The sequence below is a fragment of the Neolamprologus brichardi genome, chromosome 7 (genome assembly GCF_056152115.1).
Source record: "Neolamprologus brichardi isolate AB-2024 chromosome 7, ASM5615211v1, whole genome shotgun sequence".
NCBI classification, from domain to species: Eukaryota; Metazoa; Chordata; class Actinopteri; order Cichliformes; family Cichlidae; genus Neolamprologus; species Neolamprologus brichardi.
The window spans coordinates 39,081,988-39,109,462 of NC_142110.1; the positions used below are offsets into that span (position 1 = coordinate 39,081,988).

The 27,475-nt window shown below is 39.6% G+C and overlaps 2 protein-coding genes across 3 annotated transcripts in view; both read left to right on the forward strand.

The window, feature by feature from the left end:
- Positions 1-27,475, forward strand: part of unc13bb (unc-13 homolog Bb (C. elegans)) — a 66,326-nt gene that overhangs the window by 24,275 nt on the left and 14,576 nt on the right. Inside the window, exons 9-23 of the mRNA XM_087843582.1 lie at positions 631-844; positions 12,998-13,294; positions 13,406-13,505; positions 21,385-21,431; positions 21,527-21,605; positions 22,453-22,527; positions 22,727-22,946; positions 23,159-23,386; positions 23,476-23,617; positions 23,812-23,981; positions 25,587-25,702; positions 26,166-26,329; positions 26,825-26,975; positions 27,125-27,193; positions 27,383-27,472. Coding sequence (XP_087699708.1) covers positions 631-844; positions 12,998-13,294; positions 13,406-13,505; positions 21,385-21,431; positions 21,527-21,605; positions 22,453-22,527; positions 22,727-22,946; positions 23,159-23,386; positions 23,476-23,617; positions 23,812-23,981; positions 25,587-25,702; positions 26,166-26,329; positions 26,825-26,975; positions 27,125-27,193; positions 27,383-27,472 — 2,162 coding nt within the window. The remainder of the gene's footprint in view (positions 1-630; positions 845-12,997; positions 13,295-13,405; positions 13,506-21,384; positions 21,432-21,526; positions 21,606-22,452; positions 22,528-22,726; positions 22,947-23,158; positions 23,387-23,475; positions 23,618-23,811; positions 23,982-25,586; positions 25,703-26,165; positions 26,330-26,824; positions 26,976-27,124; positions 27,194-27,382; positions 27,473-27,475) is intronic.
- Positions 18,109-20,592, forward strand: LOC148102149 (uncharacterized). 2 transcript variants are annotated; one of them, XM_087843581.1, is made up of 3 exons: positions 18,109-18,677; positions 18,737-20,364; positions 20,561-20,592. In XM_087843581.1, the coding sequence occupies exons 1-3, from the start codon at positions 18,109-18,111 to the stop codon at positions 20,590-20,592; spliced, it is 2,229 nt and encodes a 742-aa protein (XP_087699707.1). The 2 variants fall into 2 exon arrangements, with proteins under 2 accessions (XP_087699707.1, XP_087699706.1); XM_087843580.1 differs by lacking the exon at positions 20,561-20,592 and having other exon boundaries at positions 18,737-20,450.

The following is a 27,475-nucleotide window of genomic DNA, read 5'->3' on the forward strand; positions in this document are numbered from 1 at the left end:
GAGCAAGGGGAAGTCTGCATTTACCTGAAAATAATAAGAGTGATCCTGACAAAATCTGTTTTTATCCTGCATGGAAATCTTCTCATTCAGAAGATTCTCTCTCCTTCTTAATTGAGAATGACTGTACCAGAGTGCAGTGCCATCCTGTGGGTCTGTCTACTCTGTTTACTTCAAATAAATCACTTTCAAATAACCCCAGGGTTGTACACAATTAGCTCTTATAATTCTACAAACCTATTGCTAGTCAGTTAGTCAGCTTTATTTTTTATTTTTTGCTAGGATCCAGAATTACAGAATACTCTCTTCTTTCTTGTTTAGTAAAAGTTGCATCTTATATTTTGTTCTTGAAATACTCACATTAATTGCACAATTTTTCTTTTAGAAAATTTTAAATGTTTGCATTTTTAACTTTTCCTCTAGCATCAGGTAACTGTGGTTTGTTTATTTTTTCAGCTTTTTGCATTTTTATATTTAATAAAAATTCAAACAAGAATACATACACTTCTTTTACATTAATAATCAGCAAGGTTTGATAGAAAAATGAAGCCATCTTACTAAACGTACTTGATTCCACAATTTTACAATCTGTCAGGATGGGGTGTTTAGAGCTTGTCTTTTTACCTGCTGCAGCCTTGGATGACCAGGACAGTGCTGTAGATGACCGGGATAGCGATTACCGCAGTGAGACCAGTAACAGTTTGCCTCCACGTTACCACACAACTGCTCAGCCCAACTCATCCATGCACCAGTACCCGATGGGGCCTCGGCCACAGCATCGCCCGGATGGCTGCACAGACTCTGTCCACAGTTTCGACCTGGACTACAGGGACCCAAGAGGAAGCAGGTAGACAGGGTCGCCCAGGGATACCTTCACTCACTCATGCACTCCTGATCAGACACTCTTTATCCTTACACATACTGGCAGTGTAGCCTGATGGTTCTTGCTTCCGCTGCAGCAGTTCGTTTTGATGGGTTGCTTTATTGTGTACTGCTGCCGTCTAATGCAAAGTAATATAATCACGGCGATAATGGCTGTATTTGCCAATTTTTTTTTCTCCCACTCACTTTTTACACAAATAGTGCAAAACTTAAGAAGTGGTTTTCAATAATGTAACTGAAAATGAGTCGTCTATTCATTATGACCTCAAAAATAACTAGAGTTAAATCAACATCAATGAAATTATAAAGGTAAATCATGCAAATGTAATTGGTATCATAATGACATTACTTGTGCCTCCCTTAATTAGGGTTTAAAACCTAGTCAGAAGTGTTTACTTTAGATAAGATTGTTTCACAGAGAAAGAATTGGTAATTACCTCTTAATTAATTTTGTCATGAATAGTTTACCTGATCAAAAGCCCATGTTTTTGTCTTCCGTACATCAGGAAGTATATCAGGATTATTTGTTTACTGTTGGCCAAATGGCCAAAATAAAGTGTTTATATGATGATTGTTACTAATATACAAAAATAATATATTCTTTTTTGTTGTTGTTATTATGGTCACTACAACGCCACTAAAATGCTGTCAGGAAGTATTTGGTCCAGAAAACAAATATTCTTGGTTCATGGACTTTAATCTTGTGCGCTTGCCGTAGCATGCATGTGCACCAGTGAGACTGCTACAAATCTGCCTGTGTTGACTGATAGGGAGTTGATCCGGATAATTCTACATCAGAAAAAAAATGTGATTACAGTCACAGAAAAAAAACCCTTCATTGTTCATGTTTCTTTTTTGTCTTGAGGGTGTGTTGGGTTGTTTAAAGTTTCTGTTATTTTGAAATGCTCTGGGTATATCACAGAGGAAATCCCTCTTTCACACCTCTGGAGGAAATAGGTCAGTGACAGACACATGCCTTTCAGTTGTAACAAAAAAACCTCTACCATGAATGCCATATGGTGGTGATTTTGCAGACATTTCCTGTTAAGACTTTTACAGACAGACTGTGGAAGTGCTGATAAGCATGTTTGTTGCAGTGGGGATTTACAACAATCTAAATTCAGTGAGGCACGTGCAAACATGGAGCTATATGCACACAATCTCACACTTGCAAACAAAGAGTTTTATTACCCCTGTCAAATGTATGAAATGTGTAACATGTTATGTTCTGGTCTTTTGGTATGCCTTCTGGGCAGTTTAGTTAAGATCATCAAAAACTGCAAAAAATGTTTATTAAAGAATGCAATGTTACATATTGCTTATCATATATATTATAGATCAGCTCATCATTACGAAAATATTTATTTAGATTTGTTTCTGTCATAATTTACTGTGTGGCTTAACTTGTGTTTTTGTTTGCATTTTTTCTTTTTCTATGCCTCTTTTCCATCCCTTTATCCATTCCCACACCCTCATTAAATTATTATTTTTTACTTAAAAAAACAAAAAGAAGCTCTTTAAATCAGAAAGGAAGAGTCAGAATTATACCTGTAGATTCTGGCATGGGGGTTGAAGATTGGGAAAACAAATACAAGGGGCAAAGCAAGCCACAGCTAAGTGACTTTATAGATGATGAAGACAGCGTTATCTTTCGCATGGGAAGACCCTACTCCGAGCTATCACATTCACCTATCCATCAGAATACAAAGCATAGTGGTGGTCTGCCTGCCACCTATCCTGAGGGTTATGATACTATTGATCGTCGGCGAAAGAAAAAGATTACAGACCCAGGAGGGTTTCTCAGTCCAGAAGCAGACAAAATGAGAAAAGAGACCTTTCCCGCTGACCTTGCACTCCTCCGTGAGAAAAGAGGGGAGCTTTTCATGCGACAGGTAGCAGAGATGCAGGAAGAGGAGGAGCGTATGACATCAGATCTGAGACCATATCAGAATGGGCTTCTCTACAAAACAAGGATGTGGGCTAAAAATGAGCTGGACAGCACTTTGGAGAATTATGTGGCATACAAAAAAGGGCAAGATGCTAGAAGGAAAGCACAGTTTGATTTTGAAATGGAGAGCCCTCTGCACCACCCTCTAGGAGCAGAGGACAGTGTTAATGACATTGCCTTTATGGCTGATGAGTGTCGCTCAGAGAACAAAAGACATTATAAAGATAGGCATTCTTTCTCCTATGAGGACCACATAGAACATTCACAGAGCCTTTGGGAGAAGAAGTATGGGAAACCTAAATCAGGAGGATGGGTTTCAGAGGCAATGCTCTCTCCCGTAGAAGAGCCAAGTGATGAATATGTTGATCCTATGGATGAGCTTCAATGTCTTGTTGAAACAGTGTCTGAATACCTGGCTGAAAAAGAAGAGGAAATTAGCAAATATGGATCCCTGCCTAAATCAAGCAAGTCTAGGCTATCCTCCTATGGTAGCAATAGAACTGATTCATTTGGGGAGGAGCAAAGTAATTCAAAGGATTTAAGAGAAGAATCCCAATCACATGCTGCTTCTGATCAGGGCATTTCGGGAGTAAAAAATGCCATGAGCTCATTGTTTACTTCTCTCACTGACAAAGTTGGTGGAGGCCCTAAACAGCCTGCCCTATCTCCACAAGTATCATCTGCACAATCCTCACAATCTGGACTAACAAAATTGTTGTCCTTCATTCCTAAGTCAAATAACACAGCTCCCGTAGCTATTGTCTCTCCAGTAGAAAGTTCTCCTGAAAAATCATTCAATTCTTTGCCTTCTCACCCACCACATGATGCCAAAATACACAGTCATCATCAAGAAACACAAACTCCCAGCAGGTGTCAGACTCAAACAAGTGCAAAAGACCATGTACCCAAGCTTGTAACCAAACCTCAAAGTGCTCCAGAAAACTCAGTCTTGGGTAGATTAAATCCTTTGAAGCTTTTTTCAGCTAATAATGTGAATTTGGCTGAATGCAAACAGGTGTTGGAATCCACATGTTCTCAGAGTCATACACAATTGGAAGAGAGATGGCTTGATAACAGAGGTAGTGAATCAGAAAAATTAAGAAGACTTTCACATGAAAAATATTCAGGACACAATTATGATAGAAACTTATATGAGAGACAAATTCAGTCAATTTTGAATAAAGGGAGTATTCCTGTTCCAGAGCCAGAAAGGTCAACTGGGCCAACACATTCTGCAAACACCAGTTTCTTTAGCCCTTTTAAGAAGTCATTAAGTTCACTGATCACACCTGCTGGCCCTGTTCCACCCCACGGAGCTCCACCTGTGGCAGTTTATCCAGTGTTTAGAACCACAGAGAGCCCCCAACTAGAGGAACCAGTTGAAGACCCAGCATTGACTAGTAAGCCTAAAGTACCTTTCTCTTCATCTGAAAACGTTTCCACTCAGCAACGTCCCAAAGCAGAAGGTGGTGTGCTTTCTGGTTTTTTAAAGTTTGCATCCAGTGAAGACATCAGTGCCTCCATAAAAACACAGATTCCTCAGCATGATCTGACTTCAACAACTTCGACCACCTTGACCAAGAATCCTCCTGTGCACCAGGAAAATAGTGAGAAAGGGTGGTTTTCCAGCATATTCAACCCTACCCCAGCACCCTCTGGTCTAGACCAGAATGTAATCTGTAATCAGCAACCACAGAACAGTAAACTGTCATCTGTCTCACAAGCCCAACATACATCAAATCAGAAATCTGGAATGCAGCAGCAGACTGTCAATCAACCAAAACAAGGTGGACTGCTATCTGGAATTCTTACATTTGGCTCTAGTAGTGACTTATCTGGCCATTTATCACAGCATGCTAACAATCAGCCATTCAACAGAAATAATCCCACACAATTTTCCCAACACACAGCCCCAGAACAAACCTCTTCAACTCCACAGATGGGGGGCCTTCTCTCAGGTTTATTGAACATTTCATCTACAAAAAACCTGCAACAAAAGGGACAATCTTGTGATAGTGAAGCACAAAGGAACATTCCCGGCAATTACTTTGGTCAGCAGCAGACTTCACACAGAACTCAGCAAACACACACTCCAGAAAAGGGGCTGCTATCTGGCTTGCTCAAATTTGAATCCTCTGAGAATATTTCAAGGAGTCAAACAGTTCACCACCAAAGCAGTCAACAAGGTCTAAGCCAACTGAGTACTCAAGGTCCAAGCCAAGGTCATCCTATTAAAAACATTCCTCAGAATCACCAAGGTGTCCGATACGAGACAAATAAACCAGGATTTGCTCGACAGCAGACTGTTCCACTTCAGCAAGCACCATCCCAACAAGGTGGTTTTCTATCTGGACTTTTCAAATTTGCTTCAGCAGACAACATAAACACACAAAGTCAACCATCAGCTCATCAGCATGGAATGACACTAAGCAAATCCAATAATGAGCCAATAAAGACAACGAATATCCAAGTTTCTAGTCAAGATCAGCCAAAAAATAGCACAACGCAAAAAACAACACATGCAAGTAGTCTGTTTTCTGGACTTTTTAAATCCCCTTCAGAAAACACAGCTCAACAGTTGCAGCCCAAAAACACCTATGAAACACAACAGCAAAACAAAATACCACATAACCAGACTGATCCAACACAGATAGAGACAGCAGGTCAATCGGGAGTGCTCTCAGGGTTTTTAAACAAGTTTACAAAATCAAATGAAAGTATTCACACAACCTGTCAAACATTAACAGAACAACCACCTCAAGAAAGGGCTAATAATTATACAGTTACAATTAAAAGCCCACTGCAAAAGCAGCCACACAATAATATGACACAACAACAATCAAAAGAAAAGGCAGAAAAAGAGAAAAGAACAAGTCAGATAAGTGGACAACAGACTACTTCAGCCAAGTTCATAGAGTCTTATTCTGACATATTAACAAATGCTAACGTAAACCTTGGAAGGGATGGTTTACAAAAAGACAATCTAGATTCTCTCAATCCAGGAAAGAGTAGACATGCTTTAATCAGTGCACCTGTGTCAGTCGATACTGAGAGTTTGGATTTGCGTACATCAGCTACTTTTGCAAGATCTCTTCAGAGCTGCACAACATACTCCTCAGTGAGCACTGGTAATTTGCCTCAGTTATATAATTCTGGTTCATTTAGGTCAACTAACCCAATGGCCTATAGTACAGGAAATATCCATTCCCTTTTACAAAGTCGTGCAACTTCACCAGTCATGACCATGCATCCATATATTGGTGGAAGCTCTCCATCTTTATACAGTGCTACAAGTCAAAACCTTTATCAGTTATCTGGATATGCAGTAAGTCCCTCTTATGATGAAAACCAGTGGATCCGTGAAAGTGCTCTGTGGCAGCAGTTTCAGGATGAGTCACTAGGTTATCATTTCCCGGTAGAGAATCAAGGATATAGGCTGAGTTCTGAAAGTACACCATTACCAGTACCTGAGAATCAGAACACTGTTCAATGGCAAGGTGTTGTTTATCACCAAGAACAATATAAACCACATCAGTGTGAAGGATATAGAAATGATGATCTATATCCAAAGAGAAAATTATGGAATAGTTATGAAGACTTGGGAAATATAGAACATTTACCCAGTGAGGAAGGTGTGTTGAACTTAACTACTAAACAGAGTAATGCCAAGTTTGGGAAATGGCATTCATTTAATGATGGTAGCACTTACAGCTTGAATGGTGTTTCATATCATGAAGGGTATTATGAAGAAACTGCTCCAAGCTTATCTTATTCAGCTAACTGGCAATATGGAATGGATAATACAGACTCACAGCGTGTTCACACCAGTGGCATGATCCATCACAGTCAGCTTAATTTGAATAGACCAGTAGATCCTCCAAGTGCAAATACAGACCTTGAAGACTCCCTGTACCTTGAAGACACTGAATGGTATCAGCAGTGGCTGGCTCTTTTGGAGCAAGGAATGTGGTGGCCAGCAGAAGACGGTGACTGTGGCTACTTTGTTTACACAGATCATGAGTATATTTATGCTTTACTTACAGATGCGGTGGGAGAATATGTGTATGCATGTGCCCCTGAAGGTGAGTCTTGGGGAAATGCACAGCAATTAGAAAGTTTTCCAAGTGCTTGGCTGAAGAATGAGATGGTTTTAGTCTGTGGCTTTAAAATTCCACTTTACAATGAAGATGAGCTTCTTTGGCTTCCAGGTCAAGATCACAGGGATTCTCAACTTCTAAATGCCCCCCTAGATTTGTCTGCTGCCTACAGAAAAGGAAATGAGATTATGAATTTAAATCTTGAACAATTCTCTCAAATGTTTGAAAATTCATTTCTGTCTCAAGGGCAGCCTGGTGTGGATTTCTCATCCTATACATTAAACAAAGTTAAGATGGATCCAAGACAGCCTAGTTATGTATATCAAGATTATTGTAATGACATCATTGACCTTTCATGTCATAATAGAGATCATATTGGCCCATATTGGAATAACCAGGAAGTAAAGACATTTCTTGCTCAAAAAGTTTCGGTCTCCCTGAATTCTACCCCTACAGCAAATTCTAATCAACACTTACTTTACAACTGTTACCAACCTAGCCAACGGCGGCGTTCATCGACTGCTGTTACGATAAAACATGTGGATGATGTATCAGAGGACGAATGGAGGAAAAGAGTGTCTCCAGGAGAACAGCAACCTAATCGTCAGGTTAAGAAGATTTCTTCCCTAATAACCTCTTTTGTCAGCAAAACATCACAGGTTGAATTGAACAGTTCTAATAAGTCCACATGTGAACAAGCCACTGACAAACAATCTAAAAGCATCCTTTCATCAGGATTTCAGAGTCTGAAGTCTAAGATCATCAGAGAAGAATCTACTGCCATTGTAACTCAGACAGAAAGCTTTAAACAACAAATTGAAACGCCAGTTACCAAACAGGGTAGAATTTTGCCCACAGTACCAACAGCACCTCAAGTGACTCAACCTGCAACACACTCAACAAATTCAAATGCAACTCAGAAACCTAAACTTTCGCGGCAGACTACCATGGTACAACAAGTGACTCCACCAACAAACCTCAATGTGACAGTGCCTTTAGGATCAAAAGAATATCTTAGTAAACCTGCACCAACTGGACAACCTACATCTGATAAACCGATGGACATACCAGTGGGAAAACCATCTGAACAACCACAGGCAGGGTTTATGAACTTCCTAAAATCTGCAGTAGGAATGGAGGAAACCAAACCAGTTCTCAATAAATTTACTGACACATCTCCAAATCAACAGAGCAAAACTGGCAGCACAAGCTCCTTACCAGGAAGTGCCACTACAAATAAAGAGGCTACAGGAGTTTCAAATATTTTGGGGTCAATCAGTAATCTGTTTAGCACTGAGCCCTCTCAACCACAAAAACAGCAAATCAAACCTAGTATTACAGAGGATTCACTAACATCAGCCTCTCGATCTAAAGGTATTCAGAGACAGCAAACGTTAGACCAAAGTGGCTCATCTAGGCCCATGCAGAGCCTAATCCCAGATAAAAATATATTGGAAGTGTCTACTCAGAGTATCCCTACAGGCTCTGCAGCAAGCCAGTCACAATCTGTGCCGCCTGTTGCACAAACAAAGCAGGAAGCTGAAAGTAAACCATCTGGTGGACTGTTTGGATTTTCAGTTGGAGAAATATTCGGGGGATCAGCAGCATCTAACCAGTCTGGTCCTACTGGTCAACAGGAAGAATCACTTGGTAAAACTATATTTTCAATGTTTACAGGGCCAAATACTCAGCAGACTACAGATAAATCTGGGACATTGTCTCAAACACACCCATCAAGCACACCTTCACAGCCTTCTCAACAGGAAACACTTGGTAAAAGTTTATTATCAAAGTTGTCAGCATCAACTCCTCATGCACCTCCTAACGAAACCAGGCCCAACACTGAGGCGCCACAGGGGGGAACTATCCCTCCAAAGGATCCTCCATCTACAGGGTTCCTTTCAATGTTCGGCAGTCACAGCACCCAACAATCTCAAAATCAAACTGGATCTTTTCTAGGGGGAATTCTTCCTGGGTCATCAAGTTCAGCTGAAAGCCCAATGAAGGGGCTGTTGTCAATGTTTAGTGATCCCAACCCACCACAAACACAGTCATCAACAAGACCATTTCAAGAACGAGTAGTCCAGTCACAAACTCAACAAGGGGGACCACAGGCACAATCTAAACCACAAGAACAGCCTCTACCACAAGGACAAACAGCTACCTCTGTTCTTGGGGGTATATTCGGTGGATTGTCTGCCTCTACTGAAAATCCAAGAAAAACATTGTTTTCCGTGTTTAGTGGTCCTAGTTCCCCTCAACCACCAAGAACTGGAGGAGATACAAACATGCCCTACACATCAGGGACTGCAGTCCCAAAAGAACCAACCAAGAGTATGTGTTCTGTTTTTAACAATGTTTTGCCAACACCACAACAGACTCCCAGTTCATCTGCTGCCACCTCTGCCAAAGAGTCGCCAGCTATTCATTCACAACAAAGTTCTTCCCAGATGGCATCTATTTCAAGTGACCATGTCCTCAAAGATGCCCCTTCTAGTGAATTCTCAGGGAACAAATCTGATAGTGACTCCTGTCAAGTGCATGCCGCCCCATCAAGTGATATTACTGTAGTTACCACAAATACTTGTGGTGACTCATTTGAAGCCAGTGATGTTATGTCTAAGCACTCAAATTTAGAATATGGTGTTGTGCATAAGGAAATGAGCACAGAGAGTGCACCCCAGGATCCTTCTTTTTCTAAAGAACCTTCAGCCTCTGTGATTAGTGGATCAGACCCACATCCTCCATCTTCAACTGGATCTATCTCAGATGAGCCAGGAAAAGGTTTTCTTTCTTTATTTTCTGCACCCAGCACTGAGCCAAGTTCTACCAAAACAGGTCTTTCAACTACAGGGTCTACACCTGGATCATCGGGCCTGAAAGACCAACCAGCCAAGGGGTTATTTTCAGTGTTTGCAAGTTCTGCCCCTCAGCCCTCTTCACAGACTGGAAGTTCTCTGTTAGGGGCAATGTTTGGAGGTTCTTCACCTCAAACACCATCATCTCAAGTGGGAGGATCATTGCTAGGTGGGTTATTTGGAGGGTCTGTACCGCAGACTGCTCCACAAGCTAGTCTCAACAAGACTGGTGGTTCTGTTCCCCAAACTACAGGATCACAGCCAGGGTCATCATTACTTGGAGGCTTATTTGGAGGATCTGCTCCCCAGGCTGCTGGATCCCAGTCTGCTGGGTCTATTTTGGGTGGTATATTTGGTGGTTCAACAGTTTCATCTCTTGTGCAGACTAGTGGGTCCACAGGTGGAGGTTTTGGTGGGGCTGATCAGACTTCCACAACTCAAAATAAAAACTCTATATTTGGAGGGATTTTGGGCAGCTCACCATCTCCAACAGCTGGTGTAGAGACAGGTACATCTCTTCTAGGTAGTATTTTAACTGGTGCTTCTGGTCCAAAGGACACAAGTTTGTTTTCAGTGTTTGGAGGATCAACTTCAGATGCAACAACTACTCCAACATCTAATAATGACAAAATATCAACTACCACTCTTCACAGTACTATATCAACTGTAACTGATCAACAAAAAGCCATTGACAGTAAAACTGTTTCAACTGGTGGTGATACAGGTGAAATTAATACTTTGATCAAAAGCAACAATCAAGTGGAAATCCCAAATACACTTGAGAATAAAGTTCAGCCTCTTGCTGCGAGCTTGTCTAAAGGTGAGGGTAGTCTCATAGAAGAAGTAAGTTGCCAAGATACTGATAAGCAAACTGCTTTATCTGAAAAAAATCAGTCTAAAGAGTTTGAAATGTGTGCATCAACAGAACAAATTGTAAATTCAGAAATTGCAAGTAGTAGTCAGTTGAGTCAAGATACAAAAACATCTAATGCAGAAGAGGAAACGCCATTCCGTCAGTCAGTAAGTTCTTTTCTCCAAGAAAAACCTCCAGTGCCAGACAAGTCAGATACAGTTACTGGCTTCACGTCCACCCTTTTCAAACCAACACCTACACCCACTGAAGGTCAGCAACAGCAAAAGCCTTTTGGATTGGGAGGAACAGCACCCCAACCTTCCTCCAGTCAGACTGGTGCGTCAATACTAGGGGGTATTTTTGGAGGGCCCAGTGCCCAGGCAGCGTCTCCCCAGACAGGTGGATCATTACTTGGAGGCTTATTTAAAGGGTCCGCTCCTCAGTCTGCTACTCAAGCCACTGCTCCCACCACCGGAGGTTCAATATTAGGTGGGATGTTTGGGGGAGGATCCAGTGCCAAATCTGCAGTTCCCCAGAGTGGTGGCTCATTACTGGGTGGAATGTTTGGAGCTTCTGGAGTTACACCTCAGGCTGGTGGTTCTTTGTTTGGAGGAATGTTTGGAGGAACTACTGGTCAGACTGCAGGATCACAAATTGGAGCATCAACTTTACTTGGTGGCATAGGAGGATCTTTGTTTGGGGCTATGGGACAACCACCTAAGCCATCTGAATCTGTGCCAGCTATACCAAAACCAACAGCCAGTGCAATGGGACAACCACCTAAGCCATCTGAATCTGTGCCAGCGGTACCCAAACCAATCACCAGTGCAAATATAATGATGGGCTCAACATTGCAAGATAAAGATCAAGTGAAGCCTGGCAGCTTAATAAATGACAGTGCTGGGGAAACTGAAACAGCTTGTTTAAAAACTTCTACTGTTTCAAGTGCAGCAAAAGACAGTTCTGTCATTCATCAGGTAGTTAACAATGAAAAAGAAAAGCCGGAAGGGGAGGGAGAAGTGATACATGAGAAGCCCATGGTTATTAAAGAGGACCCTGAGAGTAAAGAAAGTGACAAGTCAGTCCCACCTGATGTCACAGAGGCATATGTTAATGTTACTTCACCTCCTAATCAGTTGCCCAACAATGCAGAGCCTTCTCAAGCTAAGTCTTTGTTTGGGTTTATATCAGCACAGAGCAATGCAGTAAAATCTCTTGGATCCCTGATGTCATCAGCACCATCGCTTGCTTCATCATTGTCTCAGACAGAAGGAGGTAGTAGCCTAATTTCAGGGCTGAAAAACCTTTCTGGAGGCGTATTTCAAGAGGAAAAACCTAATACTGAAAAACAAGAGCCATCCACCATTTCATTACTGGGGGAAAATGCAGGTTTTCCTCAGCAGACACAGCCATCCAAATCACAAGCTGTCCCAGTTATAACTTCTAAACTCCAAACTAACAACAGTTCAGCAAGCAATGAGACTGTACAAAAGGTCGAAACAACTGAAGCCCAAAAAACTGTACCGGTAGGTTCCACAGATGATATAGCAACTCCCCAGATTTGCATCTCCACTCCTGATGTAGATCCTTCAGCATCCCTGACCCCAAAGGAGAAGGAAAGGCTTGTAGAAATTCACCCCTCTGCAGGTCCTAACTCTGGAGTGCAGCTGGACAACCAGTCCAATCTTCTGTTGAATACAAAAAGGCTAGTAAAAGTGCAATAAATGGCATCCTCCCTCCCTGCCCCCATTTGTGAAGTGGGAATTTCAAGAAAAAAAAGTTTTTCCTATTCAGCTTTGCAGTTCGTAATTTCGGTATTTTGTGTCTTTGTCTGTGTTGTTCAGTGTGGCCTTTTTGTGTTTAGTATCTGCAGTATCATTTGTCATTTTAAATCTGAATTCCACAACAATGTTGTATTGAGTTTTAATTTTCTGGCGGAATCTACATTGTACTCAGACATTCTTATTATTATTACTATTATCATTATATTGTTATTATTGTTATACCATTATTCATTTTGCGGTCCCTTTTGTTCTCTCTCTCTCTCTCTCTCTCTCTCTCTCTCTCTCTCTCTCTCTCTCTCTCTCTCTCTCTCTCTCTCTCTCTCTCTCTCCCTCCAACTGTTGTTGTGAATTGGGCTATATAAATTTTATGAATTAAGTTGTTTGCAACATTGTCATGGAATTCTGCTTTAATTTGTACACTTTCATGTGTTAAATTTTTTTTTACGTGTACATCTAGTAATCATCATATTTTACGAATCCATTCAGTCTTTTGTAGTGCAAACTTAAAACTATAAAATATTCAGAAATGATATTTCACCATTCTGAATGTTTTCCTCACTCCTTTCTCACCAATGTAGTCCAGTGGAAAGTAGTCGCTTTGGGTCATCAGGAAATCTTAGCCAGACCAGCTCCCAGCTTAGTGAGACTGGCCACGAGAGCACTGGAGGGTCAGAACTGGAGGAGTCCTTCCACTCCTACCATAGTACTGGTTTTCACCCTTCTACCAATGGGCAGCTACGCACAAATGGCACAAATCTCTCCATCAATGGACACTCTGTGGTCAGTGAGCGGGAGATGGATAGGCTGTCCCCTGACAAAAGACAGGACATAAAAAGTGATACTGCAGCAGAGACAGGATCCCCCAAACTCCACAGGTACATTTTTGCTTGTAATTCAAATGTGTGTGATATAATGAAAATGCTTGATAACTGAGAGATTTCCTCTTTCTCTTCTTTTCATCTAATGCTTCAATCCATGTAACCTAGACCTAGTTTCCATGATGATGATGGACCACCATTACCCTTTTCCCAATCCAGACTTCATTGGATGAAGGCCATCACTAAAGTCAGAGTTCAACTGCGGGAGGTATGCAGTATTTTAACTTCAGTTCCTCCAACAATGTTCAATCTGTTATTAACCCTTAATTCCAACTTTCTTCTTTTCCCAGTCCTTGTACACACACAACATTTGCAAGCACGTTCATACATACAATCCTTTGAAACTGGTTGAGTTTAGTCTCTCTGAATGTTCATGCAGATGCACTAAAACGTACTAGAATGATATTACTTCTAGTGAATTGGTGTCCTAATTGCAGGCACATGACTAACAATGTGCTCCTCTGTTAAAACTACCCAGCAAAAGGTTTTATGATCCTCTCTAATTTTTAAGTAGTCTTCATTTTGTAACTTATATGAGACATCTTTGTCTCCTCTCCATCTTATTAAGTCTTAAACGTGGAATTTACTCTCTTCATGGGGTACTCATAATAAGAAATATAGTGTTGATTTTAGGCAGATTACTCACTGCATGAAAAATCTATATCGCATTAATAGATATTTTGCTCACAAAAGTCCTTACTATGTTCTTCTTCCAAGGATATCTGCTATGTTTGACAAATTCAGGGATAAAAAAAAAATAGAGATTCTGAAAATCTCCTGAAAGTGATAACTCAAGAAGGACGTCACCAAAGATTTTCAAATAATTACCAAGTGCAGCCGCTAAAAATCTTTGAACTCAGTGATCTTGAACTCAAGGTCAATTTCAGATGTCAACTTTTTTTTTGAAAATCAACTAAAATTTTACATTTTTACATCTGTTAGAAGGCTGTGGTGTAGCGGTGGCTACCAGTATTTCTTTTTATGTTGTGTTTCTTTTATGTTTTTTATGTTTGTTTCTTTTACTAAACAGTTGTTGTGTATTTTATCAGAATGTGCGAAAACAGAATATATGCAGTGACACATGATCTCCATATACTGTATAGCTTGTAATCAGTATCTTCAGCCCATGTGTTTGTGTTTGTTTGTTTGTTTTTTACAAATCAAATGACCTTTGTTAAAAATGCAATTGTGGCATTATGGAATCAACTGTAATGTGACCAAATATAGGTGCAATCTGCATTACCATTTCTGGAGAATTTTAAGTTTAGATGTTAAATTTAATAATTTAAGACTTTACCGTGTTCATAATGACAGTATTGGGATTTGTTAGTCATAACTATAGTTCATCCTCCCTGACTAAAACTTTAACAGCATGGCAATGAAGGAGCAGGGCATATAGCCCTTGCATGCCATCATTATAATGATGACTTCCATGAAGTGGTTGAGATGAACATGAACTATAAATGAGTGATTGAAGACATGAGTATAAATCAAGGGTGAAAGCTAAGTGCTATTCATTAAATGATGCAAGGAAATACTTGTCACACAAGGCTGCTGGTAAAGATTATAATTAATTAGAATTGGAAAGTTTTCGCGTGGTGTCACAGTGACTAGCATAATGAAAATGCTAGATTTGATACCCTAAAACATATGTGCTTGTTCATTTTCAAAGAAAGGTTTGGAATGAGATTGTAGTAATTTAATCACACTTGACAACAGCAAGGAATCATGGGAGGCAAATCCATAACCCATACTTGATGAGAATATGCTTTAAAGTTTATACACATTATCCTTTGACTCCACAAATTCTCATTTAGTCACTCAGGGATAGTAGTACTGCCAATGTGTTTAGCTTGAATGTTTTGAAGTTTTAAAAACAATACATTTTGACAAATGACTCTTTACAGTGACTGTGATCAGCTAAAAGCTGGTAGTCTTACACCCTCAGATTAGGTTTGCACTGGAATACACTCCCAGAGAACAGTGAGAGAGAGAGAGCTAGTGCAGTGAAAGCATGCAAGAGGGTGGGAGGGATAGCTACTTAACAGAGGGTGAACTGCTGTGTGATCATCTACTTGTGCTGTGCTGGCTATTTCGGTTGTAGAAATCAGGAACTTAGCACATTTTTTTAACTTGAAGGAAGATCTGCTGGTTTGATTGGCACTGAACAATGTTCACCAGTACACCTGGGTAAATATTTTTGTAAAATACAGGGAATTGCTATTACGAGCTGCTGAGCAACCCTCCATGTGGAATTAATCAATTTTATAAGATGGTATCTACAGGTTGTTCGTTCTTTCTGATAAGGTAAGGATTACATTTTATTTAGTATCTTTATGTTAAATATATATTTAACATATACTTTGATTAAAAATATAGATTGTACAAGTTACTGTATGGAAGATGTAGTATTGTAGTGCATAGATACGGAAACATGTTTAGCCAATTAAATGTCAAGAAGGCATCTCTTCTTTCAGTATTCTAAAATCTCACTCATTGATGAGAAGCCAGCTAAGAAAGTCAAAAGCAAGATGCCTTTTTTTTACTTATTCTTTTTCTTTCTTTTTAATGAAAGCTGTGGATTATTTAATAATGAAAAGGGGAAAAAAAGGGAGACCGCTGAAGATTGACTCACTTGGAATATGGCCCGAACCCCTACCTGCCCCTCAGTTATTATGATCAATCAGTCAATCAATCAATTAATTAGTTAAACATTGATGCAACTTTGTTTGTTTACACATATTCATCAAGTATGTCTAAAACTAACATTAGTTGGTATGTTTGTAAATTAAATATGGCTATTAATAATTATTTTTATGGAATTAATAAAATTGACCAAAAACTGTAATATAGTATAACTGTAATTTTATTGTGAAGCACATTGCTGCCTGTAAATTTAGGATAGGGGGATTCCATTCAGCTGATAAGATCATCAGCTTATTTTCATTCTCAGAGTGGTGACTGAAACAGTCAGTTTTGATTGGCTGATATACGTTTCTACCCACTAAACGCTTATCAGGGTAACACACACCTTCTGTGCTAAAGTGCTTATAGGATACCTCAAGTGCAGGGGTGTGTTAATGTATTTAGCAATTATATTATGCACTCCCTAGATTAGTTTACTTAATAGAATTGGTCATTTGCTTTCCTAAAACTTTGCCAAGGTATAGTTATGTTAGAAAGCAAATTGACTACAAAGGTATTGTAAAATACAGAGAAAGTCCCCAGAAATAAGCTTACTTTAGTCTGAGGCCATCTTAAATGAATATAGTGTGTAGCAACTCTATAAAATGTTTAATTTTCTTGTAATTTATATTTTAGAAGCTAAGGCTTCCTATGGTTTTTTACCACATATTTAGTCACAGAGATGGAAGAGATACGTGTGAATTTTATTATTATTTTTAAATATAATATTATTTGTATATCATTAATATTATTTTTTAAAGTAGCATTTACAAATCTTAAAAGAATTATATAGTACACTATTTGTAGAGCTAAGAAATCCTGCTGTGTCCAATTAAAACTCCTTAATTTGAGTTACAAGCAGTATTAAAGCAGGGATGATGAACAGAACTTGACCTTGAAACCACTGCAACATCTTCTACATTTTTGAGAATTTGGTAATTATCTCAGTGAAGAAGACAAAATCACAGAGCTATGGTAAATGCCCTCTGTGAATGAAATAATGCCAGAACCAGATTTATGTTACAGTTGGGGTATTCAGTTGTCATTCCAGTGTGTACCAATGGATCAGAGCTATTAAGCCATGCAGCTGGTAAGGGTGTGTAAGAATGGTATGGCCTCAGAGGAGAGAATTGACCTGTCATCTAATTACTGTGCTGTCTTTCCAAAGCATCCTAATTACAGAGATCTAAGCAGCTGCATGGCGTTCATTCTGGAAGTTGCCACTCTGACTGACTCTCAGTTAAAACAATGTCTATCCAGCATTTGTATTGTGGAGAGTAGTGTAATCTCTCATAGAGGTATCCCATGTATGCTCAAATGCATTCAGCCATCCCATATGGAAAAGATATATATATAAATCATATAAAGTTTGTATCTGTCTTGTGTGAAACTTGTATGAAAAGCATACAAGAGTGAAAACAGATATAAGATCCCTTGAAAAATTATATAAATGAAACTTGTATGTTTTGGATACTTACTAAAACAATATATGAAAGTAATGAGAAAGTGGCCACTTTCATGAGTAAATCATGTAGGTTTTTACTATTTCTTTTCCATATGGGATGTCTTTAATCCAGAAGGCAAAGGAACTTTCTGTCCTGTGTTTAAAATATTGTGCATAGTCAGAATTAGAACTCCACTGTGGTCTGAGCTAGTGGTCATAAAAAAGTAAAGTTTTATGTGTCTGTGTTTTTCACTTGATGTGTTTAATAAAAATGGGAAAGATAAATGACTTTCTCATTGGGGGAATTATAAAAAAGAGTTTACATTTAAAATCACTACTTTTAAAATGCATACATTTGCATACTTTATCATTACCTTTCCTGTACTTGTTTTATTTATGTACCTGTGTTTCAGGTAATTGCTGGTAGTAGGGCAAGTTGACAGTTCCAAAGTTCATGTGGTGGTTTTATCATATTTAGCTGCCATCTGATAACAGAGAGCTGGTAGGCATAATAATCACATGGGTTTTCAAAGCTTTTTCAACAAAATAACTTACTTGCAGATACTTACTCATATGCAGGTTAAGATGCTGGCTTATACTTGACCCATCTTAAGGAGGAGTCACAGAGGCAGTGATATCTCCATGTGTAGGAACAGTTGATCACAAGTGCCAATTCTCAGGGATGTTTCCCAGAGGACACGTCAGTGGAGAGGATGAACCCCATGAACTGGAGCCAGTTCCACTCTCACCCAAGAAGAGTGAGCTGCAGAAGAAAAAAAAACAGCTCCCCAATGTAGGGCAAAGTCTCTGTAAAAAGCTACAGAAGTGTCTACAGGCACCAGAAGATAATTCATTTCATGACCAGATATCAGTCAGCAAAACAATAACCAAAGCTAACCCCACCATATCTGAGAAAGACAGAAATTCTGATTGCCAAGATGGCAGTGAAGTTGTGGAGGCTTCTATCCCCAAGATTCTTGAAAGAATCACAAATGAGGAATGGAGGCAGAAGATGGAGGATGAGGAAGCAGAACATAGTAACGTAGTGGAGCATATCCTGAAGGAGCTGAAAGGAATCAATAAGATCCAAGAGGAAATTTCTGATCTGAGGCAGTATCTAACGTCTGTGCGAGGCTCAGTGGATGAAGTATCGTGTTGTGTCGATGCAGTGCTCAGTGAAATAGGTGAGCTATATTCCGGTGCTTCAGCTGTAACGCATCCTAGCCCTGTTTCTCAAACACGTCACACCAGGCATGGAAGTCTGGATAGGCAGAATGCAATAGCCCTGTTTCTCAAACACGTCACACCAGGCATGGAAGTCTGGATAGGCAGAATGCAATCTCTTCTCCTCACACAGGTGATCCCAATCCTTTGCTGGACTGCAATGATTATGGAAGAGATTCAGGATATGTATCATCACATAGATCCCCCAAACAATGGCATGATCAAGCCACTTGCAGAACAGTCCATCAAAAAGATCAAGAGTACCTGGAGCTTCACTGTGACCAAAACTACCAAAGTACTAGCTCATTGTCATCATGTCAGAGCTCCAATTGTCCAGAGGCAGCCTTTCTTCCTGGTGACACGGAGTATAGCAGATGGCCAACTGCTGATATTCAGCACAGTATTAGTAGAGAAGGTGGTTGGAGTGAGGAGGATGTTTCCTCTTGTGCAAACAGTGGAGAAGAGCTTGAGAGCTTTCTAGGAGTTTGGAACAGACGTGCAAGAGAGGACACACAAAGCAGCACACCAGGTCATTCTTCTCACAACAGTTCAGAGCACCTCTCATTGTTGTTTGGAACCCATTATAATTCACCTTCAAGTTCTTCCAGTCAGGTGGACTGGAGGCCTCTGAGACAGCAAGCTGAGGGAGAAAACTTGGAGTGCGACTGTGCTGCAAACTGTCCATTTTCACGTAGTTCTGGATACCACACCACAGATGCCTGTGCGAATGAACTTGAGAGTGGGCCCTCTTGGAGCTTGAGCTGTTCCACTGTGTTGTTGACAGACTGTGATGATGGTTATTTAGAGCCACATTCACCATGTGATTATTGCCCGTCATCTGGGGACACTCTCGATCTCGGTTCTGCTGAGAGTTTGGACAGAGAGTGGACAGATCACAGCATTTCCAGGGAGGATGTAGGAGAAACATTGTCACCTGAGTCACCTGAAATAGATTCTGAAAGCACACCCAGGACTGCTGACGTAGGTTTTGATGCAACAAGTTTTAGCAAGGCTGTACTCACGGTCAGGTCAGCCTTAAAAGGGGCTTTCAAAAAGTTGGAAGGTTTGAATACCGAAGATGAAAAAGATGATAGTGGTACAGAGGCACCGCCATCCTTGGGTAAACAAATTTCTGAACCTGAGGATGAGCATATCACTGTAGATTATACAGTGGGAGAGATTAGCCTTACAGAGAATTATCCTCACTTTGCCACCTCAAAGGAGGACAGTGATCCTTCAGTCTACATGGATTGTCTTGAGATGCACGAGAATCTATCATGCTCCCTTCAAGCATCTCCACATAAAGCAAGCCCCTCTCCTGGAACTCCAACAGAATATCACTCTGTAGAGATTTCACAAGGAAAAGAAGACTATTCAACAGATGAAGAACTGTCCAAGTTTGATATAACGCCTGACCACCAGTGTGCAACAAGGCAGGATGAGAGTCCACTGAGTCCAGTTCGTAACCAAGATGAGGTGCGCTTAAGTCCCATAAGGGAAAACCATGTTCTTCATGAAGAAAATCAAGAAACTGATGAAAAGCAAGGCAGGCTAACTGATGCCAGTCACAGAGCACGTATAGAGAATTTCCAACGTATTCTAAGAGAAAAGAGGCAAACCCGTCATAGACTGTCCAAATCTGCACAGGGATCCCAGGGTTCTCAAGGCTCTCAAGGGTCCCAAGGATCTCAGTCTCAAGACGAGTTTGTATCAGGTATTTTATTTATTTATTTATTTATTGCATATATACCACTTGCAAGCCTGGTAATAACAGCAAAAATCAAATCTTTATTTTTGTAGTGAACTAAATGCATTTCCTTTAGTTACAAAATTGTTTGACTTTGCTCATGTACAGCTACTCAACTTGATTTATAATGCTACTTGTATTTTGTTTTGTTTTGTTTTTGCAGACTGTTGGAGAGACGATAATCAGGTTACTTGAAATATATTAGCTCCATGTTCAAGCTACATTATTTTGTGTTTGTTCAGTTTGTTTATTTATTTATTTGTGCATCCCCCAACACAGTACCGTTCTTACTTTTCTTATCAACATAAATACTTGTTGTTTCCAAAGCATAATGTTCTAAATACACATTATATATGGTATTGACTGCATAGATGTGTAATTTTTAGTCTGAAAGTATTATTGACATTCTAGATGAGACATTTGCCTGATAACTTTAGTTAATCTGTTACAGAATAATTTACCAGGAGCTTGCTGTAACTTTACAATGTTTTTGGTGTTAGTTCTTGTGTCGCGTTCTGTTTTCCCCTTCATAATATTTTCAAACACTATCAAAATCTATTAGAAAGAACCCCAGAGGAAACTCCACTGTCAACTAAATAAATGAAAAAGGAAAAATTTATACTTGTAGGAAGAAATAAAAAAAGGCCTTCTATACATGTTTAATCACCCAGACAAAAATTTTGTGGTCGTGCTTTTGTCCTATTTGGAAATAAAATGTATTCTATAGTTTTGCATCTACATACTGTGATCGTGGTCCACACTTTAATTTCACTTAACCTAATTAAAGAGTTCAGCAACATTCATTTTAGTCCCATCTTTTAATTAATTAATTATTTTTATTGTTTGTTTGTTTTTTAATTTGCATGTGACATCAGAGAGGTCAAACTCAACCAAGCCTGTTTCCACAAACACCACTCCTCTCATAACATAGTTCTTTATGTCTTTGTAAGCCACTAGCCTAAATTCTCACATTTAAAATACTTACAGGTCAGAGATGTTGAACCCAGTACTCGACAGGCATGGGTCAAAACAGGGTAAGTTATACATAGTGTTGTATTGGTGAAGTTTGGTTAGATTAAATAAATTTGTATTTTAAACCTAAATAAAAACTGTTTTGCTTGTTCTGTAGTGGAGGCTCTGGTCTGTATGGAATTGACAGTATGCCGGACCTACGTAAAAAGAAGCCTATCCCATTGGTCAGCGATGTGGTCAGTACTCACCTATTGTTTATTCTCCTATATATACACCGTATTTTGTATCTCATTCAGTTTGTTTTGTTCTTTACTTGTGTTTCTGTAAATGAGACCAGTACAACAATAGTTTTTGTTTGTTTGTTAGTTTTTCTTTAACACTGAATTTGGGATGGAGTTGTTTCAAAGAATGGAGACAAATATGAAATCAGCCTGCTAATGTCTCTCTCCCTCCTCTCTTAAACCCAAAATTATTCCCCACAACTCTCTTGAATGCATTCACTCTCCTTGGTCAGGCTATGGTAAGTTATAGAACCTAGTTGACACTCCCTTTTCTACTGAAGTACAAAATAAACTAGGACAGATAACAGTAGTTACCAGACATAGCATGTTGATCTCTGCCATACTTCCTGTTTATTACAATTTAAGACATTTGCATGTGTCCTTTGGTCCTGGGTTACTTTTCTTTCTATTCAACATTCCCATCAAAATACATTGCCAACAGGTCATTCCCTCACCTTTTGGTTAACGTTGTTTTTCTTCTTTTTGATCAAATTGACTGGATAGAATAAACTACTAACAAAGGCCTGTCTATGTTTTATAATGTTGACTTTGGGCTAACTTGCTTGGTACTAATAATACTCACATGGGTTCTCACCATATGGTAAGTGTTCATCAAGTTCATAGAATAAGGATAATAACAATTCTATTAACCACCTTTATAACTAACCCCTCAAACCTTTTAACCATATTGACTTTTATTGCTGCAGAACTGTTTTACAGTTTGCTTGGTTGTGGGTTGTTTTGACTTTGTACACAAACTTTGCTGATTTTTTTTCCTTTGTATTTGTCATGTGTTGTTCAGTCCCTTGTCCAAGCCAGGAAGGCAGGGATCGCATCTGCAATGGCTGCTCGATCATCAATTAAGGATGAGGAGCTGGTGAGTATGCAAAAATAAATAAATAAAAATCTTCTGCTTTGCATTTTGGTTATTGTTTCAAAAACTTCCCAGTGACACAGTTTTCATGGTTGTGACTCCATCGGTCTTTCAGCATAAGCACGTCCTTATAACTGATAAGGGGTTTTTTTTTGTTTCCCTGGATTAGGACTTTTAAAAATAGATCTTCTTCCTTCTGTAGAAAAATCATGTCTACAAGAAGACCCTGCAGGCTCTTATCTACCCCATATCTTGCACCACACCACATAACTTCGAGGTGTGGACAGCGACTACACCTACATACTGCTATGAGTGTGAGGGGCTCCTGTGGGGAATCGCCCGGCAAGGCATGCGTTGTTCTGAATGTGGTGTCAAGTGCCATGAAAAGTGCCAAGAATTACTGAATGCTGACTGTCTGCAGCGTGAGTACTAAGGAAATGTTTCACAGAAGTTTCAAATGACATTTTTACGTTATCGGGAAGCTGTTGCATTAAAATTTTGTCTCAAGTGTTTAAGAATATTTTCCCCACATTAAAAATCGTTTTTATTTAACTTGTAACCACTGAAGTGGCATATGTATATTTTTTAGTTTCAAGTCGGTCTGTTTTTTTCATTTTTTTTAATAAATATTTAGGTGCGGCAGAGAAGAGCTCTAAGCATGGAGCTGAAGACCGCACTCAAAATATCATCATGGCCATGAAGGACAGGATGAAGATCAGGGAAAGGAACAAACCAGAAATCTTTGAGCTGATCAGGGAAGTGTTTGTCATCAGCAAAGCCATCCATGCACAGCAGATGAAAACCATCAAACAAAGCGTATTGGACGGGACGTCAAAGTGGTCAGCCAAGATCACAATCACAGGTATTTTACCATCACAGCTTAACAACAACTTTGGAGCTATGTTACATGTGCTCTTTGTAATTTTTTATTGTTTCTTATGTCTTGGTTAGTTGTTTGTGCACAAGGACTTCAGGCAAAAGACAAGACAGGATCCAGTGATCCGTATGTCACTGTTCAGGTGGGCAAGACCAAGAAGAGAACAAAGACCATCTATGGAAACCTCAATCCAGTCTGGGAGGAAAAGTTCCATTTGTGAGTCGTTTCTTGGTTATGAAATCAAAAAAGTTGGTGGTGGGGGGGGGGGGGTTTGTTCCTTGAGTGCTTGTTATCAGTAGTGGGTATAAGTGCTCACCTTAATTACTCCCTTGTAGTATCTATCATCTTGTAACTTAATATTATTTAGTTTATGTTTCTTTTTTGTTCCTTTTTTTGTTTTGTTTTGTTAGTGAGTGCCACAATTCCTCAGACCGAATCAAAGTGCGAGTGTGGGATGAAGATGATGACATCAAGTCCAGAGTGAAGCAGCGTCTGAAGAGGGAATCTGACGATTTCCTGGGACAGAGCATCATTGAAGTCCGAACGCTGAGCGGAGAAATGGATGTCTGGTATAACCTGGGTCAGTTGGCTTTCTTGTCTTTTTGTAATAGACATCATGAAGAAAACTGTATAGTATATGCGGAGGGGAGGCAGCGTCACAGAAGGCCCAGTGTAAGTGGTCATAATGGGTCCTCGACAGCGCAATCTGAGTGGTAGTGTGAATATGACTTTCAAGTAAAGCTCAGCTAAATTTATTTATGTATTTATCTTTTTTGTTAAATGCATCAATATCTACTAAAACTCCCAATATCTACTCCCAATCTTTTGGTCACACCTTGTATCATGTTACCATGCCTGTTTTACTTTCTAGATAATACAAGCCTTTCTACAATAACCTGGATCTCATCTGCTTGTTACATCAATTTCACATCTGTATGTTTTTGTTTGGCACTAAAAGCCTTGCTTTCAGCAAGTCCAGTCAGTTGTTTGTACCTCATTAGTCACATCTCCTTTCCCTGCAGCAAACATATTTATACCCAGGCTTGTTGCTTCCTTAAGGCCTGTGTTGGTCTGCATAAAAATACTAGCTTATTTGATTACATTTTAAATGAGTTTCTCCCTGCTAGCAAGAAGTTGTGAGGAAAAAGTTTCACGATAATCCCCCAGTTCTATCCCTAGGGTGTGCAGGGAGTTTCATTAGGATGATGCCTGAACAAAATAATTAACAAGTATACAGGATCTGATTTGTCAGGCCTGTGTGCTAGTCTACATGAGCACTAGTTGTGCAGCATGAATATATGTAGCTTGAATACCTCTCAGGACAAAATCTAATCCCTGTCTTGTGGGCAAACAAATGTTGTCTTTAGAATAATATTTCTGAATTACTGTCTCTGCGTCTTCGTATCTCTTCATATGTTGTATGTCTAAAATTTACCTGACAGCAGCAGTAATAAATCTTCGAGTGCAACAACCTGTCACTGAATATGAATGTGCCCATAAATCTACCATTGTTGTTGTTTTGTGTGGGGGTTTTTTTGTTTTGTTTTTTTTTTAAGCTGGGAGATTTGACTTGCTTGGTTTAATATCTCCCTGAAAACTGTATGATCAAATATTTATTTTGATAGGTTTTATTATGAATTGGATTTGAATGCTTAATTAATGATTAATGATGTAATATACCTAGTTCATGAGAGAAAGGGGGAAAAAAACAAAACATTTTCACTATCTCTTTCTCCCTCCCTCTCTGACTCTCTTCCTTTCACCTCCTGATATGTGATTATCAAGTAGCAGCACTCCAGTCGGAAATCGACCACTCTAGCGACATGTACAAATTACCCTGAATGATTTGCCTGTCAGGGCAAATAGCAGGGGTGAGCCGCCAAGAACTCCACCTCCAGAAACGCTCTAGCTCAAATGTCTTCTGTTATCAGGCACAGACCCATGCAGCCCATTGCCTTTGTTACACTCACTATCAGCTGGAGGACTTCTATTAGCATCGCTGACTCTGGACGACCATTAAACTGTAGAAACAGAAGCCCTTACAATAGAATTGCCACACTAATAGATTAGGGTTGTGTTAACAGACCTAGTTTAGAGTGCTTTTGGTGTCACAGATTTGGACTCAAGTTATGAATCAAGACATTCCCGATGTGCATCTGATTGACTGTTTTGTACTTAAATACAGAGAAGAGGACAGATAAATCAGCTGTGTCTGGTGCCATTCGCCTCCAAATCAACGTGGAGATCAAAGGAGAGGAGAAAGTGGCTCCATATCACGTGCAGTACACTTGTTTGCATGAGGTATATGATTCTGCAGAAACACGATTAATTACCTAGACACGCTGGATATTCAGCAACTTCTCCACACAAAGGGTTTGCGTAAGTGGTTGCAACTGCTATTGTAGCTGTTGCAATGTGTTGCACAGATTGACTGCAGACGAGATAGATTTGGACAGGATTAAAGGCACAGTGATATTTCCATAATCCAACCTCTTCCCTGAAAAAAACAAATCAAATTTTGAATCAGGGCTAAAGGACCTGTGCTTATGAAACTGAAAATCCTATAATCTGTCAAACCAAAGGTTTTCAAGTCTGTATTCTACACACATCCAGTAAAAATAATATTAAGCGTAAATTGCAACAATCTCATCATATTTGTTTCACTAAAAAGCCTCCATAACTTTACCACCACTTCTCACGCTTTAGTGTTATCTCTGAAGTTCATGTGAATTAGATCAACTCTGTCCATTTCTTTCCATTACAGAACTTGTTCCATCATTCAACTGATGTACTTGGTCAAGGTGTGGTAAAAATTCCAGAGGCTCGTGGAGACGATTCTTGGAAAGTCTACTTTGATGATGTGGGACAGGAAGTAGTGGATGAGTTTGCCATGCGCTATGGGATTGAGTCCATCTACCAGGCCATGACGTGAGTCTAAAAAAACACAGTGAATTGGACTGTCTTCTTACCTGTCAATATGTGTTACCTCTTTATTCCCCATGTTCCTTTCCCTGCCTTTTGAGGTCATATCAATAAACCTCTTGGTGCCATTGTCATTCTCTGGCCTTCAGATGAGGTACAGTCAATTATAAACAGGGTAAGGATGGATGTGTCTCACTGCAGTGTCATCATCCATACAGATGACTGTTAGCTAGGTCAATCATTCGCAGAAAAATGCTTCAGTGGGCTATTATTCAGTCTAAATGTGTCAGGTAGGTGATGGGCAGATAGCACGACAATTCCTAATAGAAATTGTCATGTGAAAACAAGAGCCTGTAGTACATACAGACTGTCCAAATAAAGGTATTTGAACTGGATGCTGACATTATTGCAACAAAGTGTAAGCATGTACACATTGGGGAAGAAGTCTTAAGGCCTCCCACCCAAGTACTTACCAAGCTTTGCATCTGCTACTCTATGCAGGCACTTTGCCTGTCTGTCTTCTAAGTACATGTGTCCTGGAGTCCCTGCAGTGATGAGCACCCTGCTGGCCAATATCAATGCCTTCTACGCCCACACAACAGCCTCCACCAATGTTTCCGCCTCTGACCGCTTTGCTGCTTCTAATTTTGGGGTTTGTACTACTGACACACACACAGACACAGTAAAGTACTTTGTTGTTTTTCCTCTTCCTTTCTTCACTATTGCATTTTATGCACAAATACATTGCCAGACTTCTTTCTAATATAGGAACATGTTTTTTCCCCTTTTCTTCCCATACAGAAAGAACGCTTTGTCAAGCTCTTAGACCAGCTGCACAACTCCTTACGCATTGACCTTTCTAGTTATAGGGTGAGATTCTTGTATCACTACTAGTGTCTTGTTTTCTAAATGTACATGTCTAATATTTTTGTGCCAGTAAAAAAACAAAAAAAAGTATTTTTTCATCATCTGATCAATGAATATTTTTTGTGCAAATTGTACCAACAGTCTTTGAAAGTTTGAAAAGTCTTGTAAACTAAACGTGTTTTTCTTCTTTAGAATCACTTCCCTGCCAGCAGCAAGGATCGCCTGCAAGATCTGAAATCCACTGTGGACCTTCTAACCAGCATTACCTTTTTCAGGATGAAGGTA